General features: G+C 47.7%; 2 protein-coding genes across 4 annotated transcripts in view; one reads left to right on the plus strand and one right to left on the minus strand.

Annotated features, from left to right (window-relative positions):
• The window catches only part of LOC309337266 (zinc finger protein 174-like), a 124,038-nt gene that overhangs the window by 544 nt on the left and 99,752 nt on the right, over positions 1–23,742 (plus strand). The window contains exons 2-3 of one of the 2 annotated variants that reach the window (XM_081854037.1): positions 1,221–1,356; positions 2,923–3,275. In XM_081854037.1, coding sequence (XP_081710163.1) covers positions 1,221–1,356; positions 2,923–2,969 — 183 coding nt within the window. In that variant the 3' untranslated portion in view covers positions 2,970–3,275. Of the gene's footprint in view, positions 1–1,220; positions 1,408–2,922; positions 3,276–23,742 lie in introns of those variants that run through there. The other variant, XM_081854036.1, reaches the window with a different exon arrangement.
• Positions 7,294–22,385, minus strand: LOC309336963 (zinc finger protein RFP-like). Of its 2 annotated transcripts, XM_081853506.1 has the most exons (8): positions 21,899–22,370; positions 20,554–20,649; positions 16,090–16,320; positions 12,974–12,996; positions 12,106–12,224; positions 10,957–10,995; positions 8,981–9,010; positions 7,294–8,088 (listed from the first exon to the last, which is right to left on the minus strand). In XM_081853506.1, the coding sequence occupies exons 1-8, from the start codon at positions 22,322–22,324 to the stop codon at positions 7,568–7,570; spliced, it is 1,485 nt and encodes a 494-aa protein (XP_081709632.1). In that variant the 5' UTR covers positions 22,325–22,370; the 3' UTR covers positions 7,294–7,567. The 2 variants fall into 2 exon arrangements, with proteins under 2 accessions (XP_081709632.1, XP_081709631.1); XM_081853505.1 differs by lacking the exons at positions 8,981–9,010; positions 10,957–10,995 and having other exon boundaries at positions 21,899–22,385.

Below are 23,742 nucleotides of genomic sequence, written 5' to 3' on the forward strand. Positions count from 1 at the left end.
GAAGAAGTGTGCATGCACACGAAAGCTCATACCTAGAATTAACTTAGTTGGTCTTTAAGGTGCTACTGGAAGGAATTTTTTGTTTCCACTTCAAACAGTCATGGCTTTCCCCCAAGGAATCCTGGGAGCTGCAGTTTGTTAAAGGTGCTGAGAGTAGTTAAGAAACAGCCTTTATCCCCCTCGCAGAGCTACAATTCCCAGAGTTCCCTGGAAAGAGGGTTTGATTATTAATCTGCTCTGAGAGTTGTAGCTTCAGGAGGGGAAAAGTTTAAAGTGGCATAAAGGTAAAGGTCAAGGGACCCCTGAACATTAGGTCCAGTTGTGGCCGACTCTGGGGTTGCGGCGCTCATCTCGCTTTACTGGCCAAGGGAGCCGGCGTACAACTTCCGGGTCATGTGCATGACTAAGCCACTTCTGGCGAACCAGAGCAGCACACGGAAACACCGTTTACCTTCCCGCCAGAGCACTATTTACTTGCACTTTTGGTGTGCTTTTGAACTGCTAGGTTGGCAGGAGAAGGGACTGAGCAATGGGAGCTCACCCCGTCACAGGGATTTGAACCGCCGACCTTCTGATCGGCAAATCCTAGGCTCTGTGGTTTAAACCACAGCGCCACTCGCGTACCTTTAAAGTGGCATAAGAGGGCTTTAAAAGGAAAGTGTGGATTTGATCTGAAATCGTTTTTATTTGGTTTTGCAAATATAAATTTATAACAAATGCACATCCGTATATAGAGATTTCTCTGAATCTCCAGACTTCCCACCATCCCTTCCATGGGTCTTATTGTGAACATTTTCAATTGCATATTATTCCATAATCTAATTTTTGTATCTGTCCATATTGTCCAAAGTGTTTGTTATGTTACAAGCGATATTAAAATCCTGCTAATGTTTTCATCTGCTTACAATGGTCTCCTAAATAAATTATATTTCCCACCCATTATTTCTTGAAGTTTTTGTCTTCTTGGTTCCTGAGCTTTCCGGTCAGTTTCGCAATTTCAGCATAGTCCAAAGTGCAGATTTGATTCAATACAGATGCTGACTGGGATAAGATGGGTCTCTGTGGTACCTGCAGGGTTGACTTGGGGTATGTCTGCTTCCACAAACTCAGGAGTCTACTTCTCAGTAGACTGGTGTAGGATCATAATGTTGCCGGTAGAGCTCAACCCTCCTAAGGCCTGTCCGTGCCATCTCAAAAGCGACTCCATGTTGCTATTTCAGGTGTCAGCACCATTTCAGGACCAGGCAGCAGTGAACTTCTCCACGGCGTATTGTCAGGCCGCATCAGACACTGACCAGAGGCTGCTGGCCACAGAGATCAAGCAGGAAAGAGATGAAGAAGAAGCCGGTTTGCTGGGTAAGTCTTGTGTCTGGATTCTACATTTCCTAACAAACTCTCTTTTAAAAGGTAAAGGGACCCCTGACCATTAGGTCGTGGTTGACTCTGGGGTTGCGGCGCTCATCTCGCTTTGTTGTGCTGGTCCCGGGGGAAAGGTACCGTGATCGTAGTCAGAGTTCACGAGATGAGAGGCGAGGTCCGAAACAGGGAGCTGGGCGGGGAACAGGAACGCTGGGAGGTCAGAAGCAGAAGGCTGGGCAGGGAACAGGAACGCTGGAAGGTCAGAAGCTGGGAGCCGGGCGGGAACAGGAGTGCTGGAAGATCAGAAGCAGGAGGCCGAGCAGGGAACAGGAACACTGGAAGGTCTGAAGCCAACAACGACGTTGCTCCTGCAACCTGGGACCGGGCTGACTGACCTTTATCTTCTTCTAAGGCCAGGGGCGGTCCCGGCCCCCAGGAGCCCCGCCTCCTCTGGCCTTAAGGCGAGCACTCCTCCTGGGAGCAACCAGTTCCCTTCGCCTCTCTGCCCTAAGCCTCTGTAGTTCAGGAGAGGCCGAAGGGTTACTGGGCCCCGGAGGAGGCTCACCTGTAGCCACTGAGTCCTCAAGCCCCTCTGGGGCCAGAAGGGTTTCACCTGGTGCCTGCTCCTGAGGATCTGACACAGGTGCAGGCTCCTCAGAATCTAGGCCTTGCCCCAGTTCAGCCGGCCCTGGAGGCGGGGACTCCTGTGCAGGCTGGGATTCCTCTGGTTCAGCCTCTGAATCGGAATCCCAGGCCATCACATTTATTGGCCCAGGGAGTACAGCTTCCAGGTCATGTGGCCGGCATGATTTAGCCGCTTCTGGCGAACCAGAGCAGCGCACGGAAATGCTGTTTACCTTCCCGCTGGAGCGGTACCTATTTATCTACTTGCACTTTGACGTGCTTTCAAACTGCTAGGTTGGCAGGAGCAGGGACCGAGCAACGGGAGCTCACCCCGTTGCAGGGATTCAAACCACCAACCTTCTGATTGGCAAGTCCTAGGCTCTGTGGTTTAACCCACAGCGCCACCAACTCTCTGTACCTCAAGTCTAATCCTCCTCAGCAGTAGGCCTGGGTGTATCGATACATCGCCCAGGACCGGCAGAAGGGGCAGACCGCAATGGTGGCTTCACTCAGCAATATATCACGGATTAAATCATCACCACTCTTAATACCCTCCAGCTTAGGAGTGGTGGCGGTTTCACCAGCGATATGCCACTGAGTGAATCTGCCATCCGACTCTGCAAGCTGACAGAGAGCTGGGGATTCCGTTAAAGTGCTCCCGCCCCCCCCAGCTGAGGGAGCCCCGATGCTTCTCCAGCTTGTTTGGAAGCCGGAAAAGGATGGGAGCGGTTCAGCTGGGGAGTGCAAAGCTGTTTCATCCCCAGTGCAGTGCTGGGGTGAAACTGCCTCAGTGAGTTCACCCCGGCGCTTCGCAGCACTGTGGTAGGAAGCAGGGTTTTGAACATTGCTATGTATCTGTTCAGGGAGTTCAGGGGCAGTGAAACTGGTGAAATTTGCCCTGCTTCCTATCTCTCCCACTGAAGGAATTTTTGCCTGCAGGTGAGAGCAAGAGGCCTGATGGCTCTGGTCTGTTAAAGCAGAGCTAAGGGAGTGAGCTCTGATTCTCAGCTTGCCTGCTGCTGGGAGGGCAGGTGAATATTGGAGTCACAGATTCTCTGATTCAACAAGCAGGCAAAAGGAGATGTCCAGAGCTCAGACAGTTCTGTGGTGTTCTCTGTCCCTTTGAGAGATTTCCTACAAGGTCTTTTAATGGGTGGAAGGGGAGTATTCATTTCCTCTCTTTTTAGTTTTGTGTTTTTCTAGACCGGAAAATTAGTTGTTTTTTGGGGGATGTTCTCGTCTCTCCAGCAGGTGAAGGTTAGATGAGTGTTGACAGCGAAGGGAATCGGTCCCTTCAAGATCCTCAGTGAGAGGACGAGAAGAAAGGGACAATGTTTCCTGGAGTTCCGAGTGCGAAATGCCCTGAGCATCCACAGCAAAGCTGCTCAGGGGAGAGAGAGCATGGATCCGTTCCTGGGGCAGGTGGTGAGAAGCACCGAAGGAAAACTGCTGCCCGCCAGAGAACCCACCCTGTTAAGAGACAAAGGACACACAGCACCAGCGTACCCTCCAACATTTCTCTGACAAAAAGAGGGACATCCCAGGGAAAAGCGGAACATTCTGGGATCAAATCCAAAACTGGGACGGCTTCAGTATATCCAGGTCTGTCCCTGGAAAATATGGACACTGGGAGGATCCATAAGACTCCACTGTTGCTTCTTGCACGAGAGGGCCCCTTCAGATGGCAATAGAGCAATAACACAATAGAGCCATGCTAATGCGCCAGTGGTGGGAGAATCTCCGAACATCCATGCAACTTAAGAGAACACCAGAAAATGAGGCCTTTGTGATTTGAGCAGAGAAAACTGTTATGTACTGAAGTTCTCACCCTGGGCCAGCAGGGGGATACTATAGATAGTTATGCAAATGAAGGATCAAAAGTGACGTTCAGTGATTGGATAGTTTGTATGCAAATGAAGGATCGAAAGTGACGTGCAGTGATTGGATAGTTTTAGAAAGTTGTTACAGTAACAAGGTACTGGAGCTCTATATAAGCAGGCTGACTGAGGCCTTCCGTTCAGTTCTGTTCCAGCTTACAAATAAAGAGCTGCTTTGGAAGAATTGCTATGTCATCTGATATGTTCGCCCACAATCTAACAAAAACGAAGAAAAGAATGCAAACTGCTTGCTCCAGTGGGCGAGAGAAGCAGCTCCCAGTTGTTTAGCATTTGAAGAAATTAAACTTAGAGTGCATCTTGGAGGATAAAGCTCCCCACTTATTCTTATTCTTGCTATGAATCAGCCCTTTACCCCCTGGTTACAACCATTAAAGACAGTAATTAAAAGCAATTTAAAACAACTTACTGTCACCAAAATAAGGTGGGTCCCATGGACTGCAAGAATATCAAACCGATCCATTCTTAAGGAAATCAGCCCTGAGTGCTCACTGGAAGGACAGATCCTGAAGCTGAGGCTCCAATACTTTGGCCACCTCATGAGAAGAGAAGACTCCCTGGAAAAGACCCTGATGTTGGGAAAGATGGAGGGCACAAGGAGAAGGGGTTGGACAGTGTTCTCGAAGCTACCAGCATGAGTTTGACCAAACTGCGGGAGGCAGTGGAAGACAGGAGTAGAAGAAGAAGAGTTTGGATTTGATATCCCGCCTTTCACTCCCTTTAAGGAGTCTCAAAGCAGCTAACATTCTCCTTTCCCTTCCTCCCCCACAACAAACACTCTGTGAGGTGAGCGGGGCTGAGAGACTTCAGAGAAGTGTGACTGGCCCAAGGTCAGCCAGCAGCTGCATGTGGAGGAGCGGAGACGCGAACCCGGTTCACCAGATTATGAGACTACCGCTCTTAGCCACTACACCACACTGGCGTGCCTGGCGTGCTCTGGTTCATGGGGTCACAAAGAGTCAGACACAACTAAATGACTAAACAACAACAACAATATGCGCAAGCAGGTAAATGCATAACTTTTCAGCCGTCCTTCGTTGACTTTGGGCGGCAGAGAGGGGGGAGACAACCAGATGTCTAGAAACTTGGGCTTGGGGAGAGTTGGGTTCAAGTTGCTTTTTAGCTTTAGGAATTCAGAATCCCCTGGACCAGTTGCTATTCCTGATACCAGTCAACCTCACAGAGCTGTTTTGGGGATAAAAAGTGGGGTGAGGGGGAAATAAGCCATTTCACCAGCACTAGAGACCCAGGTTGCTAGCACCTCCTCACAACACCTTGCCACGATTTAAGCTGCATTTCCGACAGTCATAGCAGTTTGTTTCTCTTCTCCACGGATCACTACGGTTTGAAAACTTGCTGGTTGCAGCAATGCTTGATTTAGTGTGAATGTGCTTCTCAAACCACTTTCTTTGAGCATAAGCATCTGTTTGTGGTGAAATAAGAATGCAGTTTCACAGATCAATGAAAAACAAGCTAAAATGGGTGACATAAAAGGAAAGGGGAATGGGGAAGGAGGAGGAAAGGAACAAGCTCAGTACTAGTTCTTCAAGTTATAATGACCAGTTGGGATACAAACAGTGATGGAGTGACTGTTACTAGGGGACAGTTGCGGAAGAGCCCAAGGCAGCTCTGAGCCATAGCAATGGAATGACCCTTATTGGTTTCTCTCTCTCTCTCTCTGCTCCGCAACCTCATAAAATATTGGCATTTGCTCAGTTCTATGTATGCCCATTCCCAGCATGGCCTACTTTAAAAAGGGTTCAGTCTAAGCCCAGATGTTTCATCCATTGTGTCAGTTTAAGTCACACTGTGTTGTGCGCCTTCAAAAAGCATTCTTGAACATGTTTATTGCTCACATTGTTTTTCTGCATTCTGACTGCCAATGCAAGAGAAATGTGTTAGGGACACAGCCAACAACATTTGTGTGTTTGGGGGGGGGGCGTTGTCCATTCTAGGCAAAGTGGCCACTCCAGTCAGCTTCTCCCTGGGGTTCCCAGCGTGGCCTTTGGCCCCTCCCATTTGTAACGAGGGCTGCTTTTTTAACGTAGGATGGTGTGGAAGGGGCTGCGTGGTGCTGCCTGTCAGCAGTGGGGGTGGGCATCGGGCCAGACCCCCAGCTCAGGGTGCCCGGGGAAAGGGGTGCGTGCCCCCGCCAAGGAGCAGGGGAAGGTGCGGGAGGGGACCGAGGGATAAAACCAAGCCGAAAGTGGAGGGGATTAGGGCTTATCTGCTCCGCCCGCCAATAATATTTTTATTCAAGTTGGCGCCCATGCTTGTAAAGATCGGTTGCTGGAGACTGCGGGGAGGGGGGGGCAAGGCTGCTTTTGCTCTCTGGTCCTCCTTGCAGGTTTTGCGCAGGTGTCTGGGTGGCCCCTCTTGGGCGCTGGACCAAATGGGACACTTTTGTGTCCTTCCTTCCATGGGGTGAGTGGAGGCTCCCAGGGAACTTATGATGACACACAAAGGAGACCAACATCATATAGGGGATGGAGCAAAGGGAGGCAGCCCTTAGGCGGGGGGCGAGGTGTATTTATTCCATCAGGTGCCACCACCCCGTGGAAAACGCAGGGAAAGGAGAGCAGGCTGCACTGGTCAGTAGTCAGTGGCCCTGATAGTGGAGCCAGAGTGAGTCCTGCCTGATCTTTGAGAGGGGTCAATTCCACAGGCATGTGTTGTTCCAGCTGTTAGTATCCAAGGAGGGAAATCAGATGCACCTGGTGCCGAAATGACGCTCCTTGGGGGAGCACTGTGTATTTGGGGTGGGGCTGAGGAACACAGGGAAGGTGCCCTGCGTAATGTATGGGGCAGCACAGCCTATGGGGCCCTTTCCAGAGGCTGCCGGACTGCAATTCCTATATTCTCTCACCCGTGGCCATGCTGGATGAGTCAGAGGGGTGCTGGAGTCCAGCATTATCCAGAGGACACCCCATTTGATGCCCCTAATATACACAATCCAGCCTGTGAAGAAGGAACGTTAATGCATCAACCCTAAACACATTTATAACAGGGCAGAAGCCCCACTCAATGCAATAAGGTTTACTTCTGACAACGTGTGGAGATGGTGAGGCTGTTTCTACAGAGGGCATTTGAAGATGATGCCCTGTTCAATTTCTTTTTCTTTTTCTTCCTGTCTTTGGTCTCCAGAGCAAGGAGCTATCCTGCCTCACCTGGGCCAAGGGGTTCATTTTTAGTCCTCGTATCAATCCAATAATGTATGCATTTTCACAGCTGCATAAGGTCTTGTGGGGAGAGGAAGGTTTCCTAGAATTAAAGAGTTGTGAGGGGTCCTGAGGGTCATCTAGTCCCACCCCCTGCAGTGCAGGAAATATTTCCCCCATGTGGGGCTCAGACCCACAACCCTGGGATTAAGAGTCTCGTCCTCTACCAAATCAGACATCTCAAATGGAAAACAAGATTGAAGGTGAGAAAATTTATTAGGACTCCTAAAAGTGTGACTGTCTCTTTAAGAAGTAAGCTGCAGAGGGAATTCTGGGAAAAGGAAGGAAAATGCAAAGCGAGAGCAACCCATTTTTGCTTGGTTATTTCTGCTGATTTTGACTGGAAGGAATCCTCTCAAAGGGCCCTTGGAAAACTGCCCAACCTGCTCTTGGCGGGTAAATGGTTTTTACGTCAGTCACTCTGGTCTGGAGAGAAACTCCTGCTGGGCCTGAGAGGCAGATTTAGTCTCCTCAGGAGATAATGAGGTGGGTTTTATAATTTCCCCACAGACGAAAGAAAGGGAGGAGGGTCTCTCCAGAGAACGAGGCTCCTGAGAACGTGTAGAGTTCGGCTCCTGAGTCAGCGTCCGAAAAAGAGACACGTCCCCCTTCATAGTCCAGAGTCACCCGGATCCTCCTGGGCTTCTCCCTCAGGAACAGAAGAGAGTGCAAATAGGAGGTGCAGGCACAGTACCCCCCTCCCCTCTTCCCCACAGCCCAGATCCCTCCCTCAGGACGGAAGCCGAAATAGCCCTTTCTCTCCACAGACTTCCTGGCGACCCCCAAACCCCACTCTTCCCCACTTTCCACAGTGACTTCCCAGAAATGTCTGCCTGCTGTGAATCCCTCACGTCCCAACACACAAGAGAAGAAGCTGAATCTCTTGGGATTATCAGGCAGGGCTTGAGGTTTGTCTCCCAATCTCACGCTTTTCTGATCCTCCGACAGGATGAGTTTGGGATGGGCTGTGTCTGGATCCAGAGTGACATTTGCTGTTGGGGAGAAGATGAGGGAAAGAGAAGAATAGGCAGAGTCAGCTGAGAGACAGAAACGGAGATCCTGATAAATAAATAAATAAAAATCACCCCAAAACCCCAGATTCCCTTTCAGATCAAGGGGATTTCTTTGCACCGCATGCAAGACTGAGACTCCTCCTTGCAGAGACTCCTCCTTGCAGATTCTCATCAGAATAAATATCTTCCTTGTTGGTTTTTAAATCAGTTTTCTTCAGTTTCTTATATTCAATGTGTATTGTTCCTGCCCTCCTCTCAACCCTGGCATTTTCTAAGCGGAAAAACCACCCAGGAACCCTTTTACTCATCTCTTCTGTGTTATCTAAGGGGAAAGAGGGGAGAATTGGAGGAGGCAGGAGAGGGGATTGGCCTTTGGGGAGCTCTGGGTTGGGATATGAGGACCCCCCTGTAATAATAATAATAATAATAATAATAATAATTTATATTTGTATACTGCCCTTTGTCCATAGGTCTCAGGGTGGTTCACAGCATAAAAATACATCATAAAACAACATATAGGCCTCCCCTCACTTTCCCGGGGATCACGTTCTGAGCCTCGTGCCCCCCACAAGTGAAATGGTGTTAAGTGGGGAGCCTGTTTATTCCTGCTCTCCATCGCTCTCACCCGCTTGGCCTGTCTTTGCCTTCCTCCCCACCATCTTGGAAGTCTGGGGAAAATAAAAGGCAGGTGGCACAGCAATTTTACCAAGGGCAATTTCTCTCCCTGCCTTCTGCACCTTCAAGTCCACTCTCTCTGCCTTTGTGGTACAAACAGCAGGGCTAGAATCAAGCTGTACAGAAGAGACTCTTGACCCCATGAAACACTAGTCCACCCCCCTCCTGTGAATTGGGGTCTCCATGTGAAATTTACCTTTCTGAAGATTTCTGAATGACTGAACAACTGAGGAAGCAAAAAGACACGCTTAACAGGCTTCAATGCAGTAGCTTAAAAATAAATCTTTTTTTACAAAACATCAACATAACATAGCATCTGTTGTTTCCTTATTTCAAGCAAAAGATTAAATCATAGAACACATAATTGCAAAGGCGACAGCTGTAGGCCTAAGTAGTGATGTTAACTATTGTCCAAAAGATTATTCCTGAGAATGTAATATCACTAGGCCTAAGGAATTAAAACAACTACCATATTTTTCATTCTATAGGACGCACTTTTTCCCCTCCAAAAATTAAGGGGAAATGTGTGTGCGTCCTATGGAGCGAATGCAGGCTCCTTGGCTTCAGTGATAGCAATGCGAAGCGAAGCCTCCGAAGCGCAGAGGGAGCGCTCCCTCCGCGCTCCAGAGGCTTCGCATTGCTTTCGAAGCCTGCAGAGCAAGACTCTCTTGGCTTCAGCAGAGAGGGAGAGCTGCGCAGCGCCCCTTCAGCCAAGTGGGAGGAGAAATGGAAGGGGCTCTGTTTCTCCTGCATCTTCGCTGAGGGGTCGCTGAGCAGACAGGTTGTTTGGTGCAACCTGTCTGAGAAAATTAATGAGCAAATGCCTAGATTTTATTTCATCGGAACTGGGAAAAGATGGTGTCTGCCACCAGAGAACGACTTTTGGATGGATTCGGCATAAACACCAGCGTGTGAGGACATACTGCAAGTAAAAGACTTACCAGCTGCAAAAAAAAAAAAGGAGAGTCACACAAAGTTCACACAGAAGCATATTATTGCACGACTCAGAGGCTATGAAAGAAAGAAGGATAACAACAGGAAGATTTAAAGAAGGGACTATTGGAAACTTAAGGCAGTAGAAATATAAGATGATTGGACCCCACTGAACTTGAAGCATGGGAACCCCCAAGAAAAATTTATAATTTGGCAGAATATTTGGACTTTATGATATGTATTTGTACAATTTGGAATATTTAATGTGATTGGATTGGATTGTTAAAATGGAAAACCTAATTAAAAATACGGTAACGTGTTTAGCTGTGATTCCTGCATTGAAGGGGGTTGGACTAGATGATCCTTGGGATCCTTTCAAACTCTTCTAATCCATGATTTCATGGGAAAATCAGAAATGGTAAACCATACTAGAAAATGGCGGAATACAATCATTCAAAATCCACAAATGAAATGGGGATCTGAGCTGGATGGATGAAGAAAGGTTTAACATCTGCCCCAAATAAACTGGTGGGGAAAAGCTGTTGAAACTGGAATTTCCAAGCATGCTGACAAACCAGATTGCAGAGGGAAAACTGGCAAAGCTTTACCCTGTAATTCCAAGGGTCTCGTGCAATGGGAAGCCTATCCTCATGGAATGGGGCTGATCTCAAAAGAACTGTGGGAACTCTCAGGCGATGGGGATGGCTGAAGCACGAGAAATGGCTGGTGAGGTTGAAACTCTGAGGAAAAGGCGGCTCAGGCCTTGCTCTGCTGCTGGGAGACCAGCCTGGCAGGAGGTGGAGGAGGGACTGGGTGCTTGCGGGTGCCCTTTTTAACACACTTCACGAGGGGGAAATCCTAGCAAATTTTGAGAAGCCCCAAAACCTCTCCAGATTGTGCAGAGGAAAAATAAAATGAAAGGGAGATTCCCTATACATAAGAACTCGATACGATGGACATTGGACTGACCCTGCAGGATCCTTCTTAATGGCTTTTTAAATATATCGTAAGGCTCTGAGGCTTTTCCCCACAATCAAGCAGTATATAAATTTTATGAAGGAAAGCAAAATCTATAAAATTAAGGGAGAAACCAGGATAATAGTCTATTGGCGGGAAAGGAACTCAGACTGGTGTGCAGGTTCAACACAGAACAGACGGTATGCAGAACAGACGGTTTAACACCCATGAAATATCAGTCTCCATCCCTCCTGTCAAATTGTTCCTCCCCTGGAAATTTACCTTTCTGAATCTGAAGCTGTTTTCTGTATAACACAGCATCTGAGGAAGCAAAAAGATATAAAGTGTAAGGGCAACACTCTTCCACCAGAAATAAATCTCCATACAAAAATAACACTTCATAACGTGGCATCCTTAAATTCAAGCACAATTATTAAATATTAATTAAATTGTACAAAAAATAATTAAAAACAAGAAAATCATAGGAAGAATCTATGAAAATAACTGAAGCTTTAAAACTCAGCAATCATAAAGCAAGCTTACAAATAAGAGAATAAAAATATTCAGCATGAATCCTGCTGGTCTCTGAACTTTGTTCCTGAAATTGGGCTCTACATTCTTGGACTGGAGGGGAGGCAGAGCAATAGGAATCCCGTAAAAGGATGCGAGGGGAGATGGAGACAGCCTTAACATGGTGGGGGGAATATTTAAAGCCAAAATTGTGAAACATAAGGAGAAGCGAAGTTTGATGAGGAAGAATTGGCAGAGCTCTCAGGCAAAAGGAAGCCCTTCCTCACAAACCTTCTACAAATCTTTAAGGTTGTTAACAAGCATAATTTTGCCCTTTTGGGCTCATGTGCTCTTGCTTCCACTCTCAATGGGGGAACTCTCAGGAGATCTTGAAGGCTGAAGCCCTAGATATGGCAGCTGCAGGGGGACGTCTGAGGAGGAGATGGCTCAGGACTTGCCTACACGGCTGAGAAAGAAGCCTGAGCAGGAGGCAGAGGGGGAACTGGGGGCTTCTTAATGCCCCTTGACTCCATTCAGAGCAGGAGAACCTCCAAAAGGACAACCCCAGATTGTGCAGACAGGGAACCACAAGGAAAAGGAGGTTTCATATAACACTAAACAGATGCACATGGGAGGAAAAAATCCTGACTTTACTCTACACTCTGGTTCAGGCTTTCTTTACAGGATCCAGCATCACAATATACATGGGCCATTCTGGGGGACAGGAAATGAAGGCTGGAGCCCCAAGAAGGAAGGGATCCTGGAGTTACTAAATTCCATGCAATAAGAGGGGGTTGGACTCGATGGCCCTTGTGGTCTCTTCCAACTCTATGATTCTATGATTCTAAGAGCCTGGCATGTTCAGTTCTGATGAAGTAACAGAATTCCCAGTGTGAAATCCTGGCAACCATTTTTCATTACCTTTCCATTGTTTCATTGTATTCTCCAAAAGGTGATTTAGTTCACCGGATTCCAAGATCCTGTTCCTCAGCTCTGGAGGGAAAGCCAGTGGCTTCTCTGGACTCTCTCTTTCCTCATACCTGGTAGAAAGAAAAACAATGAATGACCCCATTGTGGCCCCATCTCCCTAATTATTATCATGAACAAAGTTGAACTTCATTTCCCAACAGATAATTTCAGGATTCAGCTTCATCTCTTGACACCCACCTCCAAGCCCTGGTCAGTGGCTTCCTAAGGATGCTCAACATCACAAGGGACAGGATGTAAACCCAAGCAACACCACCGGAGGGCTCCCATGGCTTCCAACGATGCTGCCCCCTAACAACTTTGTGGGAGGGTCCCAGGACGGAAGAACCAAACCCCTGAGGTGGAATGCCTGCAACCCCTCCCTCCCTGAGTTTCTCCAGAGGATGTGAGTGATGTCCAAAGCTGCCAAGAGTTGGGTGGCTGCTACTTGGACAAGATGCTACTTGGACATTGAAATCTGTTGGTACATCCTGAGCTCTTCCCAAGCATCTTTGGGACTTTCTCTTCTAGATGTTTGAAATTACCAAAAAGTCCATGGACAGAAAGTACAAGAGAAAGAAAAGAGCCCCCATCCCTGTGTGAAGTGATGTGGGGAGGGAGGGAGGAGGCAGCTGACCTTGAACCTTGGAGGGAGAATTGAGGGGCTACAAGTTCAGAAGAGGGGGCTCTACTTTCACTTGTGCGGTACTGCAGGAAGTGAGTCCTACAGTCTCCCCCTGCAGCCCCTGGAGGGCCATGTCTGAGTTTCCTGCATCTCAGCTTCAAAGAGTGATGCTAATGGAAATGAGCCAGATCCACTTACCTCTGCAAGGTCCTTCTCACATCCTAGAGGGGAAAAGAGAAGGGAATTCACTGCAGACCACAGGCCACACTAGGAAGACCCCCTCAGACCCTGCCCCTCGGATGTCAGTCTGCCTGGCATATGCCAAGGTTTTGGGTAGGGATGGCAGAATCAGCCAGTTTTCGTTTCTCACAGCTTTTATTTTTCCAATCTGAAATTATTACCGTATTTTTCGCTCTATAACACGCACCTGACCATAACACGCACATCGTTTTTAGAGGAGGAAAACAAGGGAAAAAACATTCTGAATGAAACAGTGGATGTATCATATTTGTGCTTCATGCTATGGCCTCAGACATGTGATCTGATGGTGAATTTGGGGTGACCCAATGCAAAGATCCTGAGGATCCATGTGGATCCATGTTTTGTAACCACGTTTTTGCACCATTGCAGCCCCAGGCAACAGTGGGTGCGTGATTTTGGGGGGGCAGGCTGTAGCCATGGACATGCTATGTGATCTGATGGTGAATTTGGGGTGACCCAATGCAAAGATCCTGAGGATCCATGTGGATCCATGCTTTTTAACCACATTTTAAGTGGGGAGGGAAGGAAAAACACAGAACGGACAAGGAGCACGAGAGGGGTGTGCAGAGAAGCAGCTGGCTAAGAATGCAGGAGAGGGGTATAACGGGAGGGAGGAAAGGAAGGCAAAAGTTTTCTCTCACCTACCCACCCAAGCCAGCCAGCGCTCGCGCTCTCGCTCTCTCTCTCTCTCTCTCTCCCTCCTGCATGTTTTCAGCAGCACAGAGCACAGAGACAACAGTCTGCTTTCCCCTCTGCTTGCCTGGAGGGGAGGGGCTTTCCCTGCTCTTTGTTCCGTTTGAGCAAACACAGCAAGGAAACAGAGGTGGGTGGGCAGTAAGACCCTGAGGCAGAATGCAGGAAAGCAGCCGCTTCCTCTTTTCAGGTTTCCCTTCTCCGAGACGCGCGATTTGATTTTTGCCTGATTTTTTTTGCCTCTCCTCGCGCCATTTGGCTCCAGGGACCACACATTCGCTCAATAACACGCACAGACATTTCCCCTTGCTTTTTAGGAGAAAAAATCTGCGTGTTATAGAAGGAAAAATACGGTAATTTTTCTGATTTCACGTTCTCCACATTTCCATATTTTAATAACTTTAATCCAGTTTGCATTGTGCTATTCAGACAAACGTAAGCCTACAGGATAATCCTGCCAGGGCACTGTCCCAGTCCCCAAATTTCAAATACTATTTTCCATCTGGAAGTAAGAAAAAGCACCTGCAGCATAAAATGCCTCCAAAGGGGTAATAAAACAATTCCGTGTATCTTTGGGCTCGCCCACACTTCTGCTTTTCCTGTGCCCAGAAAACACGAGTACAAGTGGTTTTGCCTTTGCCCTGCGGCTTTCCCTCAGGAAAAACCTGCTCCTTAGTGCAACATCAAAGCAAACGTCAATCCGGAGAAAACCTGGCTGAGGTTTGCTCTAATTCAGCAGTAAACAGTGGGTTTTCCTGGAGGAAAGGGGTGGGACAATCAGCAGTCTGGATGAGCCCCTCTGTCTTGCTCTTTGGTCACTGTGACTGAGCTCCATTCTGGGCTGATCTGGATCCATGGGGAAGGGGATCAACCCAGAAGTTGTGGAGGAAACGGGAAGATAAGCTTGGCTAAGAGACTGGCTCATGTCGGAAGGAGGCCTGAACGCATCCTAGACGAAGCCCCCCACAGCTGAAAGGCATTTGGAGACAAAGCATCAGCAAAGAGCAGAAGATCAGCTCCCGTTCCATCAAGAATCTCTAGTCTGCAGGGCTGGAAGATGGCCGACAATAACATCTCTCTGACCCACACGAGGTACCGGTAATTTAGGGGCTGCTATGGGAAGTAGGCAGCCTTCCCTTCCCCCCAGGATGTGGGGGGACCCTGTCTTGCCAGCGGTGTTCATAATGCACCCCCTGATCCGAGAGATGGGGGTGCCGAACACTTGGCACGAGCCCTCGGTGAAGTCAGCTCTTCCTGATGCCGATTCCAATTAGCGCATGCTGGTTGCTTCAGCTCGGAATTATAATTGGAAACAGAGGATTGGAAATGAGGCTGAAGCACATATATCAAGCAAAGCTCGACGATAAGGCTGCTGAGTAATGGATCTCTGTGATCGGGAGCGACGGATGGATAAGTAAATCTTTTGATGTGTCATCACCAAGAGACTGTATGTTTGGAATGAGGGGGGGTGGAGGAAAACCCCTTTTTCCCCCTTTATATGATGTGACAAAATAACCCTCCACCCCAGAAAGAAACAAGATCGCCGCGTTTTTTAAGAATCATAAGCAGGACTTTAAAAACTGTGTGGGAATGTGGAATATAAAAGAAGAGAAGATTGGTGAACAGTGAGGAATTTTTATGACGCAGTTAAAAAATGGCGTCTCGCCAAGACAGGCTGCTGGAGAAAGAAAGATGGGGGAGGAGAATCAGGAATGTCGGAAAGAGAAGGAGTGACGGAACTGAAAGTTTGACCTGACAGAGCCCCCTGATCTATTTGATTTATCTGGCTAGCCTGGAAAAATGAAGGACAAACCGAAGATTAATTTTATTTACGGAAGTGTCGAACAGAGGCTGTCCTGGGCTGATAAAGCTTCTGAAGAGAACCCACACAGAGATGCCAGCTTTCAGTCTGCTTGTGAGAATCATCAGAGATTGCAAAGAAAGGAATATATGACTACAACAAGATGGGAAAAAAAGGAATAAAGGTCTATCCGGATTGAACTGGATAGAACTGATTAACTAATGCAGTAAAATAAGTGATGTCTGGACTTATCCGGAATTTTGGACTCGCGTGGAGCTTGATATATGGGTACCTTCAAAAAATTTAAATTTGGCTGTATAATTTGGAACTAATGTGATTTGAATAATGTGATGTGATTGGCCTGTTAATAAAAATTATTAAAAAAAAAAAAGAATCTCTAGTCTGCATTCAGGTGAGATAAGCATCCCAGGTCTCTTGGGTCTTCCTGTCCATTCCAAACCTGACTAGAGGCTCCATCAACTCAGCCCCTGCACTCCTTGCATGCATGAAAGGGGCAGCCTTCTCCTGGAGCCTTGGGCTGTTCCTGCCACCATCTTACCTGCAGGAGTTCACTCGCTGGCTGCTGACTCTTCTCCTCCATCTCCTGGATGATCCTCTCAAGAGAGGAGAGTTTCCTGGAGAGTCTGGCCAGCTGCTCATCCCTTCTCCCTGCAATCTCCTTCTCCACCTCTTCCACATGAGTCAGCAGACGTTTCTCTTGTTCTTCCAGGAACTGGCGCAGTTGTCTGAACTTCTCCACAATCTTCAGCCTCTCCAATTCTGTTAATTTCTGCAAGAAAAGAGGAGGTCTGAGTGTGGAAGGTGCTCAGCCTTCAAAACATGAGGAAGAGAATACAGTGGTGCCTCGCAAGACGAAATTAATCCGTTCCGCGATTCTCTTCGTCTAGCGGTTTTTTCGTCTTGCGAAGCAAGCCCATTGACGGCTTAGCGGATTAGCGCTATTAGCGGTCTAGCGGCTTTTAGCAATCAGCTGAGAAGCGGCTTATCAGCGGAACAGCTGAGAAGCGGCTTAGTGCTTAGGGAAAGGGCGGGAAAAAGCGGGGAAAAACGCGGGAACTTGCAAGATTTTTTCGTCTTGCGAAGCAACCCCATAGAGAAATTCGTTTAGCGAAGCGCCTCCAAAAACGGAAAACCCTTTCGTCTAGTGGGTTTTCCGTCTTGCGAGGCGTTCGTCTTGCGGGGCACCACTGTAGTGAGAATTCCACAGGGACGACACTTCTGATTTTTCATAGACATGAAACCTCCAGTTACTAAAGAAGTAAACCTTTATTTTCAGGGGAGGCCCTCTCCATTGCTGTTTCTGTTGACTTCTATTTTGCAGAGAGCTACAGCCTAAAGGCCCCTTCATGGATCACTGCCTTGCCATGGCGAAGGGGCTATGAACTATGCCATGCAGGGTACCCAAGATGGATAGATCATAGTGGAGAATTTTGACCAAACATGATCCACCTGAAGCAGGAACCGGCAAGCCACTCCTGTATCCCTGCCAAAAAGACTCCATGGACAAAGATAACAGGCATATAAAAGTTATGATGCTGGAAGATGAGCCCCTCAGGTCAGAAGGCGTCTTGGGCTCCATGATCACTGCAGATGGTGACAGCAGCCACGAAATTAAAAGACCCCTGCTTCTTGGGAGAAAAGCAATGACAAACCTAGACAGCATCTTAAAAAGCAGAGACATCACCTTGCCAACAAAGGTCCATATAGTAAACCTATGGCTTTCCCTGTGGTGATGTATGGAAGTGAGAGCTGGACCATAAAGAAGGCTGATCGCTGAAGAATTTATGCTTTTGAATTATGGTGCTGGAGGAGACTCTTGAGAGTCCCAGTGGCCATGGTCTTTGTTTTTTTGATGTTGAGCTTCAGACCATATTTTGCGCTCTCCTCTTTCACCCTCATTAAAAGGTTCTTTAATTCCTCCTCACTTTCTGCCATCAAGGTTGTGTCATCTGCATATCTGAGGTTGTTGATATTTCTTCCGGCAATCTTAATTCCGGTTTGGGATTAATCCAGCCCAGCCTTTCGCATGATGAATTCTGCATATAAGTTAAATAAGCAGGGAGACAATATACAGCCTTGTCGTACTCCTTACCCAATTTTGAACCAATCAGTTGTTCCATATCCAGTTCTAACTGTAGCTTCTTGTCCCACGTAGAGATTTCTCAGGAGACAGATGAGGAGATCAGACACTCCCATTTCTTTAAGAACTTGCCATAGTTTGCTGTGGTCGACACAGTCAAAGGCTTTTGCATAGTCAATGAAGCAGAAGTAGATGTCTTTCTGGAACTCTCTAGCTTTCTCCATAATCCAGCGCATGTTTGCAATTTGGTCTCTGGTTCCTCTGCCCCTTCGAAATCCAGCTTGCACTTCTGGAAGTTCTTGGTCCACATACTGCTTTAGCCTGCCTTGTAGAATTTTAAGTATAACCTTGCTAGCGTGTGAAATGAGTGAAATTGTGCGGTAGTTGGAGCATTCTTTGGCACTTCCCTTCTTTGGGATTGGAATGTAGACTGATCTTCTCCAATCCTCTGTCTGAGTTTTCCAAATTTGCTGGCATATTGAGTGTAGCACTTTAACAGCATCATCTTTTAAAATTTTAAATAGTTCAGCTGGAATACCATCACTTCCACTGGCCTTGTTATTAGCAGTGCTTTCTAAGGCCCATTTGACTTCACTCTCCAGGATGTCTGGCTCAAGGTCAGCAACCACACTACCTGGGGTTTACGAGACATCCATTTCTTTCTGGTATAGTTCCTCTGTGTATTCTTGCCACCTCTTCTTGATGTCTTCTGCTTCTGTTAGGTCCTTTCCACTTTTGTCTTTTATTATGGAAATTTTTGTACGAAATGTTCCTTTCATATCTCCAATTTTCTTGAACAGATCTCTGGTTTTTCCCATTCTATTGTTTTCCTCTATTTCATTGCATTGCTCGTTTAAGAAGGCCTTCTTGTCTCTCCTTGCTATTTTTTGGAAATCTGCATTCAATTTCCTGCATCTTTCACTATCTCCCTCGCATTTTGCTTGCCTTCTCCCCCCCGCTATTTGTAAGGCCTCGTTGGACAGCCACTTTGCTTTCTTGCATTTCCTTTTCATTGGGATGGTTTTAGTTGCTGCCTCCTGTATAATGTTACGAGCCTCCATCCATAGTTCTTCAGGCACTCTGTCCACCAAATCTAAATCCTTAAATCTGTTCCTCACTTCCACTGTGTGTTCATAAGGGATTTGACTTAGATTGTATCTTACCGGCCCAGTGGTTTTTCCTACTTTCTTCAGTTTAAGCTTGAATTTTGGTATATGAAGCTGATGATCTGAGCCACAGTCAGCTCCAGGTCTTGTTTTTGCTGACTGTATAGAGCTTCTCCATCTTTGGCTGCAGAGAATATAATCAATCTGATTTCGATGCTGCCCATCTGGTGATGTCCACGTGTAGAGTCGTCTCTTGTGTTGTTGGAAAAGAGTGTTTGTGATGACCAGCTTGTTCTCTTGACAGAACTCTATTAGCCTTTGCCCTGCTTCATTTTGATCTCCAAGGCCAAACTTGCCAGTTGTTCCTTTTATCTCTTGACTCCCTACTTTAGCATTCCAATCCCCTATAATGAGAAGAACATCCTTCGTTGGTGTCACTTCTATAAGGTCTTGTAAGTCTTCATAGAATTGGTCAATTTCAGTTTCTTCAGCACCAGTAGTTGGTGCATAAACTTGGATTACTGTGATGTTAAAAGGTCTGCCTTGGATTCGTATCGAGATCATTCTATCATTTTTGAGATTGCATCCCAGTACAGCTTTTGACACTCTTTTGTTGTCTATGAGGGCCACTCCATTTCTTTTACGGGATTCTTGCCCACAGTAGTAGATGTGATGGTCATCCGAACTGAATTCGCCCATTCCCGTCCATTTTAGTTCACTGATGCCCAGGATATCAATATTTATTCTTGCCATCTCACTTTTGACCACATCCAACTTACCCAGGTTCATAGTTCTTACATTCCAGGTTCCTATGCAATATTTTTCTTTACAGCATTGGGCTTTCCTTTCGCTTCCAGGCATATCTGCAACTGAGCGTCCTTTCGGCTTTGGCCCAGCCGCTTCATCAGCTCTGAATCTACTTGTACTTGTCCTCCGCTCTTCCTCAGTAGCATGTTGGACGCCTTCCGACCTGAGGGGCTCGTCTTTCAGCGTCATAACTTTTATATGCCTGTTGTCTTTGTCCATGGAGTTTTCTTGGCTGGGATACTGGAGTGGCCTGCCGGTTCCTGCTCCAGGTGGATCACGTTTGGTCAAAACTCTCCACTATGACCTGTCCATCTTGGGTGGCCCTGCACGGCATAGCTCATAGCTTCTCTGAGTTATTCAAGCCCCTTCGCCACGGCAAGGCAGTGATCCATGAAGGGGAAACTGAAATTAGCTGCATTCAAAAGTGAATTTACCTAATTTGCTATTGCTGAATAATTATGGAGAACAAAACAGAGCAATTGAGAGCCAATGTGGTGTAGTGGTTAAGAGCGGTAGTCTCGTAATCTGGGGAACCGGGTTCGCATCTCCGCTCCTCCACATGCAGCTGCTGGGTGACCTTGGGCCAGTCACACTTCTTTGAAGTCTCTCAGCCCCACTCACCTCACAGAGTATTTGTTGGGGGGGAGGAAGGGAAAGGAGAATGTTGGCCGCTTTGAGACTCCTTAAAGGGAGTGAAAGGCGGGATATCAAATCCAAACTCTTCTTCTTCTTTGAAATTCACACCTCTGAATTGTTCAAGGTTGACCCAGCCAGGTAATGTTCACAAAAATGTATTTATGAGGGTAAAGTACATATAAAAATATTTATACAAGGAAGTAGCTACCCTAACATCTGATTCATTTTCAGAATAATAAATGAATAAACAAACTGATATGGAAAAAGGAGAAATGGGGAGAAGCTGAAATGGGCAGATTTCCCCATCCCTCCTCAGTCCTGACTTGACTCTTCAAGTGCCTGTTCCCTCCCTAGTAATAAGAGTGGCACTTACAAGGAGGTCTTTGCTTTCCTTGTCCAGGGCTGCTTGATAGGCCAGAATTTCCTCTCTCTCTTTCCTCAAAATCTCCAGGTGGTGAAGGATCTCTCCCTAAAGAGAAAAGGAAAAAGTCAGGTTTGATAGAGACACACAGAGAGATGAATATTACGCTGGCTTCTTGGGCCCGGTGGCCTTGCTATAATAGCAAAGTAGTTTACTGGAGGAAATAAGAGTCTAGAGGTTTTCAACCTTTTTGGGTGCATGGCTCCCTGGACCAACTACCTTCTTTCTGCGGTGTCCCTGTGGGGCTCAGGATCCCAGTTAGGTCCCCCCTTGCTTGCGGATCTTGCAGCCCCTCACCCTTTCTCAAACACCCTCCCTTGTGGAGGGCTCTCTCAGCCTCCTCTCCCCTCTCTGGGTCTCTGAGCTGCCCCAAAGAGAGGTGCCTCCTCACGCTGCCCCACAGGGACTTGTCTGTCCCTTCCCAACAGCAAGGGCCCCTCGCCAGTTTGCTTGCTTCCTCCGAGGCCGCCTCACCCCCTGGCCAGCCCCAGAGGCAGCATTCGCCAGCGGAGCTTGTAGCCAGGGCTGCTGCAACAAAGAGCTGCGCAAGCCTTTGGGAGGCAGCTATGGCATCCAAGGAGGGAGGGAAGGAAAGAGGGACAGAGGCCAGTGTTGCCAGCAGCACCCCTGAGCATCATTCAAGGCACCCCAGGTTGGCTGAAAAGCACGGCAGAACTGGGATGGGAAAGTTTTCTAGTGCCACTACAGTGGTACCTCAGGTTTCAAACACTTCAGGTTACAAACTCCGCTAACCCAGAAATAGTACCTTGGGTTGAGAACTTTACCTCAGGATGAGAACGGAAATGGTGCCAGCAGGTTAAGAACAGTTTCAGGTTAAGAACAGACCTCCGGAACAAATTTAAATTCTTAACCCAAGGTACCACTGTAATTCCTGGCCACCAGCCCCCCCCCCCAGCTGATCCCTTGCTACTATCTGCTTTGCAGGGCATTGAGGAGGCATCCCGCTAGCCAAAAGAGACTTGTAGTTAGCTGTGTAGATGCAATTTACACTTGTAGTGTTCTTCATATGTACAAAGCAACCTGCTGGGGGATGTGATTGACGTTAACCCTTTCTCTCCCTCCCACATCCCAGTTCAAATATTTGAAGCTGCTGTGAGTATTTCAAGGGAAGATCCCTTTGTCCCCCTGGCAGAGAGAAAGACTTCAACTCCCTCCTCCCAGACCTCAGGCTTCCCCTTGGCTGCTTTTAATGTAAGAAACAACCAATTAACGCCATGCCTACTTCGGACCTGAATTCACAGCTATTTCTCCCCCTCAAGATCCAGGGATCTCCTACCTTGTATTCCTCAAAAGCCTCCTCCAGAGGAATCACCTTGTGATTTTCATGTTTCTTTGATTTGTCACACACCAGGCAGATGGGGGCTTCATCCTCCTTGCAGAAGAGCTTGAGGGGCTCCTGGTGCTTCTCGCAGACTCCTCCTTTCCCTCCTTCCTCCTTTCCCTCTGGAAGGCTGAGATTCTGGACTATTTCCACCACATTAGCCAGTTGCCTGTTGGGGATGAGGCTCCTTCTCTGGACTCTTTCTCTGCACTGAGGACAGGAAGCCTCTGCCTCCGATTCCCCCCAGCACTGGATCAAGCAGGATCGGCAGAAGTTGTGGCCACACTCTACGATGATCACTGGATCCTTAAAATATTCCAGGCAGATGGAGCAAGTGGCTTCATCGCAAAGATTCTGGACGGGACGCCCAGCAGCAGCCATGGCTCCCTCACGCAAAAGACCCGAGTTAAGTTTCACTTTCTCAGCGTTTAGTCAGTGGGTGTTTCCTTTCCTAGAAATGACTCAGGAACCACGTGATTTTTATTTTTTAAAAAACCCCACATAAAGTATGTTCCCAATCCCAGATCTTGGCAGCTGCTGAATGTTTTATTCTTCATTGCTTCCCATGCTTTTGATTAGACACACAAACACACAGGTACCTAGCAACTTGTGGTATTCATACTGTAACATTTTCATTCAAAGGCTTCCTTGCCCTTTTTGAATCGGAGAACATCTTCTGCTGCCCTAAATGGACGCCAGTTCTGATTGAGCAAGCGGGACTTGAATCCCTCAAGACAACTCCTTTAATTGCACATTTATTCAAAATCCAATTGAAACTATCCTAGTTTAATGAGCGCGACGGAACTGATGAACTTGTTCCAGTGAGGCTAGCTTTCCCAAGTCTGCTGGCCATTTCCACCCCCACCCCACCCCACCCCTTTCCCAGGGGGCAGTACCTCCCACTCTGGCAAGCAGAGCTTGAAACACGAGCAGGAGCGCCTGAAATTAACCCCAGAAACAACCTGCCAGCCAAGGCAGCTCTCTCTATTAGGGCTTCTAGGAGTACCAGCCCATTACGGAACGGGGGTTGGGGGGCACATAAGCCACAGACCACAGCCGTTCCCCGCCCCCCTCAGCTCACGGACACACGCACACGCGGGCATGAGACCATCAGCTCGCCGGCAAGGGGGGGGGTCCCCTGTTCCTCTTCAATGTCGCACCGAGCAGCACAGAAACCTCAGCAATCAGCTGCAACCCTTGCTGCCTCTTCCTTTAAACCCGACCAGCCTAGGTGGGTGGACCAGACAATGGAACTCGATATTTGCATACCGCTGCGCCTGAGCCAATCAGCACGGGATACATGGCGCGCCCACACTAGCACTTCCGAGCTGCGCTCCAACCCGCTTGCTTGGCCGCTATTCTCCTCCCCAAAGAGCTCAGCTCAAGCCTCGGGCGCGCCTCCTTTAGTGCCGGCCTCGGCCTCAAACCCCACCACCCGCAAGCTCACAACAAGCCACGCAGCCGGGACAAACCTTGCCATCTTCGCAAGTCCGGAAACAACCAGTACATTCGAAGCACAAACGCCAAGCCCCTTGCCCCTAAAATGACAAGCGAAAGGAAAAGACGCACAACTATAAAAGTTGGTTTTTTAGATGATTCTGAATACCTTTATGCACCCTAGCTTCTCATGCCAAAATTATGCATGCCATCCAAATCTGTTGTCATGGCCTTCCAAATCTAGTAAATCTGCATTTTTTAATATTATCCATTCCCAGAGCCAACAAAGCCAGGACACCTCTTAATCTAATTTTAAATCTGGCAGGGCGAAGCCTCGTTCTTTAGAATCTGTTAGAAATTTA

Source organism: Podarcis erhardii (assembly GCF_964252035.2).
Source record: "Podarcis erhardii genome assembly, chromosome: 2".
Taxonomy (NCBI): Eukaryota; Metazoa; Chordata; class Lepidosauria; order Squamata; family Lacertidae; genus Podarcis; species Podarcis erhardii.

Coding starts and splice junctions, on each gene's coding strand:
- LOC309336963 (XM_081853506.1), bottom strand. CDS start 22,324: ATGGCTGCTGCTGGGCGTCCCGTCCAGAATCTTTGCGATGAAGCCACT. Junction 16,321..20,553: donor AGGAAAGCAAAGACCTCCTT/GTAAGTGCCACT, acceptor CTTTTCTTGCAG/AAATTAACAGAATTGGAGAG. Junction 12,997..16,089: donor CAGCGAGTGAACTCCTGCAG/GTAAGATGGTGG, acceptor TTTCCCCTCTAG/GATGTGAGAAGGACCTTGCA.